The 12305-nt window shown below is 41.0% G+C and overlaps 1 protein-coding gene across 1 annotated transcript; it reads left to right on the top strand.

The window, feature by feature from the left end:
- Positions 1-991: 991 nt before the first annotated feature.
- helt (helt bHLH transcription factor) lies at positions 992-3086 on the top strand. The gene is made up of 4 exons (XM_084930006.1): positions 992-1371; positions 1956-2060; positions 2218-2314; positions 2543-3086. Exons 1-4 carry the CDS (start codon positions 1204-1206, stop codon positions 3016-3018), a joined length of 846 nt encoding a protein of 281 aa, XP_084786132.1. The 5' UTR covers positions 992-1203; the 3' UTR covers positions 3019-3086.
- Positions 3087-12305: the final 9219 nt, after the last annotated feature.

Raw genomic sequence — 12305 nt, 5'->3', positions numbered from 1 at the left:
AATCTGTTGTTAACCTTGCTGTGAAAATATGTTTGAAGAAAACAGCCAATTGTTGTATGAAATGTATTCAAGTATAAAATAATGCCCTTTGTTTGGGAGAAAAACTTCAGCAATGTGAGGGTACAAAAGTCCCCTGTGGCATTTACCAGCACCCTTTGTGCTGTTTGCGCTTTGGCGTCTCCACTTGGCGCATTACCCAGGCCCCTTTAAACGCGATTGTTTCTTTCTTTCTAATGACATTTACCGGATCAAAACATGCTGTTAATTCGATCAGAAAGCTTCACCCTTCATAACAATGGCAGTATAATTTCTCCCAAAGTTTGTTAAGTTGACCGAAATTAGGCAAATGAATAGGGGTCTCCAGGCTACCCATCTTGCAGGTGACGGGGAATAATGCGCGTTCACACCAGCTGCATTCTTCTTTATTTCTCCCTTTCTTTCACAGCATTATTAAAATTTAGGCCAATGAAACTATTCATTCGAGTGAATAGACATTTTCTTATAGGATAATAGGATACAAATTGAGCCTCTCCAAAGAGTCTCCAGTGGTGGGTAACCCTCGTGTGCCAGAGGCTGCTGGAGACGCTGGCCTTGACGCGGACGACGCTCGTGTGCCAGGGCTAATCACACACCTGCCGAGGAGTCCAACAAAATAAAGAATGTAAACAAAAAGCTTGCCATCTTTCATAAAAGATGGACGTGTCACCAAGTCGTGTGAGAAGCGCCGGGAACAAACGGGGGGACTCCGTCTCCAAAAGATCTCCCCTGAACTTGGCGGAACAGCCTATTAAAGGCTTACTTAATTACTCTAATGACACTGGACAGGCCTTAAAACTCGGACCGGGCTTGGATGAGAGTTAAGATCGCTTGCTGGGATTTGTAAACAGGCGATCGTGTGAGAAACGCGAGTTGGAAGAAAAAGCGATTCTTTTTTTCGCCGGCTTTGTTTTCAGTGCGCACAGTGCGCCCCGCCGGATCAGCCGATCCCAGCGCTCAGTTTTTATTTCCCGCCTGGGTTGTTACTATGCAAATAATATTCCAAAAGTAATCACGTGTCTTTTGAACAGCCACGTGGATTAACAAAGCAGGTTTGCCCCCCTGCTAGCCTATGGCTTTAGATTTTTACTATTTCTTTAACTGATCCTAAATGCACACATTTACCCAATGCATGTCTCTAATCCCATGGAATAATTTACACCATGAATGCGAGAGTCCCTTGGATGGATCCTTTATAAAGGACAGCTTTCTGCTCAAACCTCAGTCTTCTCCTTCACCTTCCAGACCAGGACATCTCTACAGCTTCGAGCTAAATTCATTTTTAAGACGTTTATCAGGGATTCGTTGATGGCATCTAAAATGAAAGACAGGAAGGTATGCGCTCCCTGTGCGCTCGGCATTTTGAGGACAGAAATAATTTGGAACCTGGCACTTTTAAAGACTTTCGAGTACACTGTTGGAATTATTTGCTTCTCTATATACAGCTAAAAGTGTAAAACTGCTATCTTCCGGACTTTTCACTTTAGAGGAGTAAAACGCTTTTGTGCATCTCCATGTGGCGCGCATTAAAGAGAAGCCTAACTTCTGTTGTGGTGAAAGACCATATTATGCAGTTCGGCAGTATCTGGTGGCAGCAGTGTGAATACATTTATCACAAACCTTTATAATGTGTTACACTCGTTAAACGATAGTCAGAGTATCGTTTACTTGTCTCAGAGATAACGAATTTGTCCAGAGCGCAGGTAGCCGCTGCGCGCTCCTGGAGCAGCACAGCGCGCGACGCGCAAAACCCGCCAGGATTTGTAGCTCTTCTTAGGATCTCTTCCACATTATTTCGTATTATTTTGAAAATTGTGGGATTTCCTTTCTAAAAAAAAAATTAGCTTGTTTAGGACCGTAAAAGGGCGGCAATACAACGATTCCGTTTACTCATGATGTCTCTTTCCCTGTTTTCACAGAGAACTCCAATCTCCCACAAAGTCATCGAGAAAAGAAGACGGGACCGCATTAATCGTTGCCTGAACGAACTGGGAAAAACAGTTCCAATGGCGTTGGCTAAACAGGTACTGTGAAATGTATCGGATATTTATTGTTGACCAGCTTTATTATATAACATCTAAAATGACAAATAAAAAAGTTAATAGGGCAGTCCAGTCTTCTATATATGTAAACATTTTAAAATGTTTTTAAAAATAATTTTAACGATTCATTTTTTCTCAGAATTCTGGAAAACTAGAGAAAGCTGAAATCTTGGAGATGACGGTTCAGTACCTGCGAGCGCTCCACTCAGCGGACTTTCCCCGCGGGAGAGAGAAAGGTCAGTGAAGTCTTGTACTTTACGCATGACATTGCCATCATCCTCTCAGCTAAGTTAATAGCTTCAAACGTGCTGGTCGTGTAAAATTTGGCAGACTTTATTTTTTTTAATGTATGTTTCACCGGATGCCCAGTTTTACGCACCAGAATGAGCCACAAAAACCACGAAGTGGTTGTTCAACATGTCACCCGCAGGGTTCTAACCAGCACTTATTTTCGCTAATTTCAGGCGAACTACTTGCTGAATTTGCAAACTACTTCCACTACGGATACCACGAGTGTATGAAGAACTTGGTGCACTACCTGACCACAGAGGATAGAGCTGAAACTAAAGACATCAAGTACGCAAGGATCCTCGCCTTTTTACAATCAAAGTCCCGTGTGGTCACCGAGCCTGTGTTCGGCTCTGTCGGCGCGATACCAGAACCGTCTGAATATCTCAGCCAGCTGCATTCCTCCCCGGAGCACCAAAACCACAGCCCCAGTGACTCCGTGTACCAACAGAGTCCACCGGGACACTTCTCGTGGCACAGCTCAGCCCGCAGTCCAGGCATCTCATACCCAACAGTGCCACTCTCTGCCCACACACAACAGCACGGTGGATACTTGTCGCCGGTGCCGGGACTCGATCACCACTATTTCAACTTCATCGGGCACACTCACGCAAATACGTTTAGTTTGCACAATGCGCAACACGCCATGTAAATAGCCTTGTTTTATGTTTTTTATTTATGCATATGGATCATGTAAATGTTGTGAATAAATAGAGTATTTCTGCCTAAAATACTGCTTGTTTTGTTATCATTACACTTACATTAGGTGAGCAAGAGGGCGCAAATCTCCGAATAAAGCAACACACACACACACACACACACACACACACACACACACACACACACACACACACACACACACACACCGAGAGAGAGAGAGAGAGAGAGCGAGAGAGAGTGAGTGAGAAAGAGAGAGATAGCAGGATAAACCACAACTTTGGGAAAAGACGTTTACAAAAGAAAGGGAAAAGGGTTCATTTTTAGCAGTTTGTGATTTCCCTACATTGCCTGAACAGAGAAGAACTACTAGAAGTATACAAAAAACAGCATGCTACAAACTTTTTTTCCTGGTATATTTAAACAAAAGTTAAGTAAAATTTGACTGGAGTAGATTTGAGAGTAAATTGTGTCATTTGGACATGAGAGAGCTTGGTGACACACGAGTCTGAAGTGCTCTTGATATGAGCTAAACTAAACTGAAAAATGTATCCACAGAATAGCTTTGAGTATAAATCCCAGGCTAGGATCTGTGGCTGTGAGGCCTGACAAATAAGGGTGTAAACATGAGTCTGATTCCCACCCACCCCTGACTTAACCAAGCCAGCACCAAAGGAACCCCAAATTACCCCTTACTTAAATTAATTTCAACATGCTGTTTAAGCATAGTTTTTATGTCAATAAAAGTTTTCAACATTAACTATTAAAACAACAGGATGCCCCCCAATCCCCACCCCCAGTGTGTTTTCCAGGCAGATGAATCTGCATTCCAGATTTCCAAAAATCAATTTTCAAAACAAACCCCCCACATAAACAAATAACATGATAACAATGAAAGCCACAGAAACAATTACAATAGCAATAAACTTGCAATAATAAAAGAAATTGAGTAAAAAAAAACCCTTGGAAAAATTGTAAAGTGGTAGACTAATGTGCCTGTGTTAATTCAGCTCCATATTATTGTGTGAAGTTGCACTGGGTTGGGAGTGGTTGTGTGTGTGTCACATTTTTGGTGAGCCAATGGCTGGAATGGGGTTGGACTAATTAGAGGCAGGTGTACTTGATTGCACTGATACACTGGTCTACTTATAGCCCACACTACAAACACTGCTGTGTCATTTTGTCTCTCTGTGCAGGTATGTATGTGATGAAATCGGATATGTTTGGGATAGATGGGTTTTGCGCTATGAATTCTATAGTGAAGGTGTCTCTCTGTGCAGGCCAGGGCCTATTATATGCCACAGCCTAAAGGCAGCAGAGTTGCAGAGGCTGGAGTGACCACTGGCTATATACTTGCAGGGTGGTGGGTCTCAGAGGACAACTTCTAACCCTGTTGAAGGCAACACGTGGAGTGCAACTGGCAGTGTGGCATAGCTGGCTCTGGCCTTGGGACTGTGTGTTTTACTTGATTCATAAATGGGACACTGGACTGTTTTATCTTTTGATTATTTGTCAATAAATTATCTTTTAGAATTTTATTGACTGTCATCTTTTTGCCCACGGCTGAGACAGTTGGTCAGACCTAGAATCTTTTCTTTTTTTTGGGTGTGTTACACAAATCACAAAAGAACAAACAATAACTTTATTAAAACAGAAGTAAAAAGACATGCAGTGTGATTGACAAAACCTTGACCTCAAAGCATGACTAAATACAAATATAAAATACGAATGCCTTTAAAAATGATTCAAATCCAGCTGTTGGACAGGTCCTCATGTCAGATGGAAATATTAGAGAAATCATACTCTCCTTTAGTTGTTTAGGTGAGTAGGTGACACTAAGAGAAGCTGTTGGGAGGATGACCTCAGTGACCTTGGACCCATGCAGCTACTCAGTGTAAATGAGGTAAAATGGAAGAAGTTTTGACCCACGTGCAATTGAAAATGAGTGGAATAATAAAATCCGGGAGTTACAATAGTCCAGCCAAGAGGTGATAAAGGCATGGATAATTTTTTCTAAGCTCATTAGAGGCAAAACTGGCTTTAATTTAGTATGAATCGCAGTTGTTCTTCACAACACTACTGATTTGACTGTTCAAAGTCAACAACAAAGCATAATGATTTTCATCTACAGTTAAGACCAAGGGCCTTGATGGCAGTGATTTTGAGGCTGGATTGGGGCAAAATAAACTGCTGGAAATTTAGTTAAGACTTAAGACTTTTTGAAATCATTACAACATTTCAAGAGGTTCTTCACAGAATAGTCACTGTCACTTACAATCAGAATATTATCTGTGTAACAGTGCTATTAAATATTATGTTTCTAAAAGACAGAGCTGAGGGGTACTTGTAAACTGAAAACAGAAGAGGACCCAAAATGGATCCTTGAGGGATGCCATGTCTACTGGAAGCTGGGCATGATGAACAGTTCTCTATAGAACAAATGTTCTAGTTCAAATATGAGTAACACAAGCCTAGACATCTGATTAGAAAGATTTTTTTTCTTATGTGCGTGTGTGTGTACTTTTAAATCAAAAGTTGCATTTTATTGATCACAGGGGGTAAGAGAACAAAAGTTATCCTGTCAGAACTTTAGCCAAGTTTTCCTGTTTCCATATATTTAGGGAAATGAGGATCTTTATTCATCAGGATTAAAGAAGGATGCTATGCAGGAAAAATAAAACCTGCCACAGTTAGAAAGTTTCTGTTTATTTACATATGACATTTGTTGCCTCTTCAGAGCAACATAGCACCAACAATTTTATTGTGCTGATCAATCTTTACAGTCAGTAGGTTTCTTTGCCTTCAACAGAGTAAGAACTTGTTTTTGGCAAGCTTGTGTCTGCTGTATGTGACTGCCACATCTCAATAAGTGGAACAAAGTGCTTTCAGACCCCTTTCTTTCTTACTTTCTGAAAAAGAAGGTAAGAAAGAAAGAGTGGGGGAAACCACATGTTGTTGTTTTTTTGAAACCAAGAAGCTCTTTTGTGGTGCATCTGGAAGGGGAACAATTGATGAATCCTTGTGCTTCATCCTTGAGTGACTGCGAAGAAAAATAATCAACACCATGAAATCAAAGTTTCTCTCTGAGAGGAGAGCAAGTAAACCCTTTCTCTGTGTTTTAATTCATAGGCAAAGCTGAAATTATTACACGTAGCTTACCCCCTTTGCCACTTTAGGCATCTGCCCTCCGATGTGGTACTGACAGAGAAAAAAGGAGGTGGGTAGGTGTCTTCATGTGCATGTTTTCATGTTAAAATTGCTGGATAGGTGTGCGAATCATTACTCAGTGGATAGGTGGAGGACGGCTGGATAAGCCCATATTAATCGCCTGGATGGCTGGATAAACCCACATTAACCAGCCTCTGACCAAAAAGACAAGCAACAAGCGAGCAAATGAAAGAAATGGAAGACAGTGGCCACGCAGATGGAAAAGTAACAATACGATGAAAGAGGAAAGGCTTTTCAAGGAATACTTGGATCCCTGCAGCCTCAATATTGGTTTAAATCCTGACTCTAGCAGGAAGAAAGACTCATGTTCAACCAGATGAGAAAGATTTAGCCACAGCACCTCACATGAATAATAATAAATTGAGCAGGAATAAAAAACAGACTCCAGACCATTCACCATTCATTGTCATGTAAAAATGAGCCGTGGTGGTAAAGCTTCAGTTGGAGAATGTTTATTTTAGCATTAATATCACAGGCTGAACATTAACAATCGGCTCTTTCATAAAATTATTCATCATGGGAATATAAAAGCACCTCACCGTCAGAGCTAAATCTTAGAGTTGAACTTTGAGGAGAATGAAGTCAGGCAACTTCATAAGGGAGAAAAAAGGAGTTTTATCATCCTACGGGACAAAGACAAAAGTATTTTATAAAGATAAAGTAAAATAAACCTTAAAAAGATCTGCGTATTCATCCGTTTACACACTTTTTAACTGCAACTCCTTTTTGTGCACTTTCTGAGAAATGGATTTGCGTAACATGCAAGACACATGAGATACAATTCGTCACTTGCTCCGATTTTGTTTGTAAAAGTAACCAAGACTACATTTGCAGTTTTTTTTATACTGACAAGACTCTTTGCACACCAGCCAGCTTCTCTTCATCAAGAGTGATATGACTTTTTTTTTGTCTGAATACATGTTACAGTCACTATAATTCTGCTGGTTGTGTACTGTTATATGTAGCAGTTTTTCCTGCATCATTTGAAAAAGCAGGTCTCAAGTTCTCCTTAAGCTAAGTATCTGGGCAGCTACTCCTGTCATTGTGATGCTTTAATGCCTAACGTCTATTAAACCTTTTTACTTGTCATGTATGGGTCCATGTATGTCTGTAAATTCCATTTAAATATTGTATTTTGTCATTATATTTGTGTTTTTATGGTGGTTTTTTTGCACCATGTGAGGGAGTATTGCCTTAATTTCATTACACTTGCACAATGACAATAGAGCCTTGCATAATGTTTTCTTTTTCCAGGCTGGAAGCAGAAACAAGTGGGGGAGTAATTTACTGCTCTCAGCGAATAAATCTTCTCCCAATGTAAATAGCATGAACCTGTGATTTTCTTCTTTCTTTGTTTTTATAGTTCAGTTTCAGATCATGAGATCATGAGATCAAAGAGATCATGGACAGCATGATACTTTCAGAAAGAAACAGGCACTGTTTAACCCTCTTTCCCATCGTAATATCAGGCTAAACTAAGCCACTTGTATTTATTTTACAGACACAGAAAATGTGCATTTACATAACTTTTCATTTAAGAGGCCATAAACTGGTAAGGTTGGAAATTCTAAATGCTGATTCGCTCAATATGTGTCTCAAAGCTCCTGTTTGATCTTTGCACTAAAGTCAAGCTTAGCTAAGCTTCTCAGGGCACAACATCTCCTGTTGTACTGCATTTGCATTGCGTCTTTGTATGTGTGTGTGTGTGTGTGTGTGAGTGTGTGTGTGCTTGAAGGAGGGTTACAGTCATACTTTGGGAGTGAAGCCAAAGAAGTACCCAAGCTGTGAGAAATCCAACAGTCAGTGCTGGTTGATAATCAAAGTGCTCCAGTGGCATCGGATCTTTGCCAGCTCACCTCAGGATGGTTGTCTGATCTACAGCATGAAAAGACAGAGACTGGGGAGGGAGAGGGGGAGGGGTTCAGGAGGGGGGTGAAACGGGGAGACAGAAGAAGAGAGTGAGTGCGAGAAACAGAAACAGCAAGAGATAGAGAGGGAGAGAGCGAGAGCCCTAAGTCTCAGAAAAGGGGGGAAAGGGATGAAGATCATTCCCACAACAGATAGCACTATCTCACAGGGTTTAAAGGGCCCCCTTTCTGTACTACCCCCACTCCCTACCCTCTCCCTCCCCACCCCTTCCTCACCAATAATGCCAAAACTTGGCAGCCAACACAGCACATGAGCAACAGTTTCCCATCAGAGAGAGGCAGCCATCCCACTGCCTTGGCACCAGTGATGTCTGAAGAATGACAGCCACTGTAAGACGACTGCAGACATGAATGGAGTCTGTTTTTTTTTGGGGGGGGGGGGGGGGGGAAACGGCACTTATCAATTGCTTTAGATTGTCTGGGAGTGATTCTGGCAAGAGGACCTTGCTGAGCTTTTAGCCAGTGTGAAAAGTGATCAGATTTGATTTGATCATGTGGGTTTTGAGGGTGTGTGTACACATATTAAATAAGTGTCATAATTCTCTATGCAAAGCGTATGTTTTGCACAAGATGGGCAAAAAAATGAGTGCAAGCAGAACAAATAAAACTTGCTATCATCCTGTCGGAGGAGGTTTTCATAGCTGTTTCTGCCCCCTGCCAAGGGATGAGGGCTTCACCTTTTTGCACTTGGCACAACCCTCTATGTGCACACCAGCAATGCCATCAGATTATGCAAATCCATGGAGATACTCTATTCAACACTACCACCATTTAGAGCAAAGATATTTGAGCCAAAAATGAATAGAGTGATAAAGGAGGCAGTGTTTTAAAGGAGAGGGAGCAACGAAGGGTCAAAGACATCTCCGATATAAATGAAAACATAATGAAGACTGTACAAAATATCCCACTGTGCACCACGATTTTAGTCACACCCTTGCTTTTCTTGCTGCTTTGTGTCGATCTGTTGTTTGGTAATGTTTTTCTAGTTTACAGCACAGCGCAGTTGCTGCAGTCTGAAACATATCCGGCCACACGGCAGCATGGGAATACCCCAACACTGCAAAAGAAACAACACAACAAGCAAAAAGAAAAAGAAAGAAATAAAGAAATAAAGAAAAAGAAACAAACTTGAATCAAACTCTTTGTTATTCATGGGAGAAAAGGAGCAAGCTTGTTAAGTTGCACAATTAAGGCATCATTTGCCAAGAGAAAGTGCAGTTCTTTGTTTTTGGAGGACAAAAGGTTGAGAAAGTGCGTTTTGGATCGGTGCTGAGTGTTTCACAAGGGAGGGTTTAGTTATCTGGTGTGCCACAACAAGGGGCACTTTTGTCATGAGCACAGACAGTGTGACATTGGAAAGTGCTCAAGATAAATCAGGTAATTTTGCATGGTAGTTGGACAATGAGCACCAGTCATTCTGGTTCCTGGCAAATGTAACACTGTGTGAGTAATTTCACAAGGCGTCCAATGGAGTGGCATAATTTAAAATTTAAGGCCTTTTTGTTAAAGATTAAAGGCATTAAGTTAACAACAATAACAACATCCATAAATTATTCATATTGGAAAAATATGTTAAAGAAATCTTAACCTAAATATTTAAGGCCATAAGTATTTATAATATTATAACACACAGTTTTCTCCTGACTCCTTTATTTCTTTACTTAAACTTGATATTTGAGACTGGCATTGAAAAATATTGGAAATAAAGAAAATAAACAGTCGCATATCAGTTGAAATTAAAGTCAGTGCAAATGATATATGATAGACTCTTAAACATGTTATGGTTGTTGGTGCCATAGGGACTGGTTAGAGTCTGCTGATATACTGGGATTTCCCCATAAAAGCATCAGCTCCCACCAGTCTGGACATTATCTTCTGACCTCTGGCATACTCAAGGCATCTTTACCCACAGAACTGTCATCACTGGATCTTGTCTCTATTTTTTGGGCCATTCTCTGTAAACACTAGAGATAGAAAGGCAACAGCAACTGAAATAACCACTTGTTACAATTGTTACAGGGTATGCAGAAGAGCATCTCTGAATGCACAAACCATGAAGTAGCAGCTAGAGCAGCTGAAGACCACCTGGATGTCACTCCTGCAAGTTAAGAACAGAAAACTGAGGCTACAATTCACTCAGGCTCACCAAAACTGCACAAAAGAACATTTGAATAATGTTGCCTCGTCTGATGAGTCTCAATTTCTGCTGTGACATTTGAATGGTCAGGTCAGACTTGGATGCTGATCACGTCCATCCCTTTATGACCAGTGTACCCATCTTTTGGTAGCTGCTTCCAGCAGGATAACACAGCATGTCACAAAGCTCAAATCATCAACTGGTTTCTTGAATATGACAGCGACCTCCACAGTCACCACATCTCAAACCAATAATCCAACCCAAGCACTTTTGGGATGTGATGAAACAGGAGATTAACATCATGGCTATCATGTCAATATGGACCAAAATCTCTGAGGAATCTTTCCAGCACCTTGTTGAATCAATGCCATATGAATAAAACACAATAACAACAAACAAATAAACATGTTTATAAACTACATGTGAATATGCTGGAAACAATAATAATAACACAAAGATTCAAATAACAATCTGAACATAGCCACTTAAATATTTTTAAGTTTTGTGTGTTTAAATAGAGCAAAACTAGCTGTGATTTTTTTTGTACTTAAAATCAGAGATTGTCTGTAATTTAAGTAATAAACTTGTACTTTTTATTTCCTTGCTAAGCTATCGTGTTGCTGTCTCTATTCTGAAAGTAGAGCTCAAGATCTCCAGCACCACTGGAATCCCCTTCTTGTGTTTGAAAGGGGAGATCCGTCCTTTCAGCTTCAATCACACCACGGTCGTGAGACCGTATTCACGCCTAGGGTTTTCTTCGGGAAAGCCTGCAAGTCGTAACCGGTTCATTTGCCCCAGAAATCTTTCTCAAACATAACGCTTCAGTAGCATGAAGCATGAAACCTGACAGTGTGAATCAGGAGAGTGCAGCATGAGGCTCTTTGGGAATCTGAAGGGCTGTGTGAGAGTGTGATGTGGTCAGACGGTCACAGCTGAGGCACCTGACAAACTTGATGCCCCAGTCGACTCTTTGCAGGAGCAAAAAAAAGGGTAAATTAAACCCAGAGGTCCTAATGTGCTCCCTGTGCGCTTGGCTGGACTCATGAGGGGTGAGCATGGTATGTTTGCCCTTTTGTCCGGTAAGATGACGGCTGCTCCTCTGTATTTAGCTGCTCCTGGGGGCAAGCGCAGGGCCAGCAAGAGGGGACCCCAGGGCTCGGGTCAGGCTCTGAGGTCACGATCTGAGTAACCAATCGAGAAAGGGGAAAAAAACAGCAGAAATGAGATTGGCAGCCAGAGAGGGTGGAAAACTTGATCTCGAGTGAGTGCATGTGTTCAAAGTGAATGAGCAAATGAATGTTCTCGTGTGAAAGTTATAGTAGGGACAGAGTGAAAGGGTTGTTTTTTTTTGGGGGGGGGGGGGGGGGGGGGCTTGCTTCTGAATACACATCGCAGGGACAGACTTTAACATACTAACAAGATAACTGTTTGTAAAGTTTTTAAAATAATAAACAATATTGTGAATGAAAATAATCAGAATTTAACATCTCAACATCTCACTGGTTAAAAATCAGTGGTCATTGTGGCGGCTGGGTGAAACAGTCACAGCCCCAGTGACCTCACCCTGACCTTCACAGCAGGACACCCGTGTCCAACACTGGGAACATGATGCAGCACAACATGAACACCCTGCAGAACGAGAAAGACACAATAACAATAATTATTATAATATAGATATATAGCGTATGAGTGGTTGACATGCAATAAAGAACCCCATTAAGACCGAGAACGGGGGCTTTGAGGACACTGTGACGACTGTGACGACTGTGACGACGACACTATTTCCACTGGAAAAAAGAAAAGAAATCTTTTCCTTCCATAAGTGAATTTTTCACAGGATTATCTCAAAATATAATATAAAATGTCAAAATATTTTCTCAGTTAGTACGCTGAAATTCTGCAATACCTTTTTTCAGTGACATAAACAACACATGACACAGATGTCTTTTTAATTTTAATCTCACACAATATTTTTTGACTTTAAAAATA

The sequence above is a fragment of the Perissodus microlepis genome, chromosome 6 (assembly GCF_051167445.1).
Source record: "Perissodus microlepis isolate ML-2025 ecotype Zambia chromosome 6, ASM5116744v1, whole genome shotgun sequence".
NCBI classification, from domain to species: domain Eukaryota; kingdom Metazoa; phylum Chordata; class Actinopteri; order Cichliformes; family Cichlidae; genus Perissodus; species Perissodus microlepis.
The sequence above is the reverse complement of the archived record's forward strand: the minus strand, read 5'-3'. Positions and strand labels throughout refer to the sequence as shown.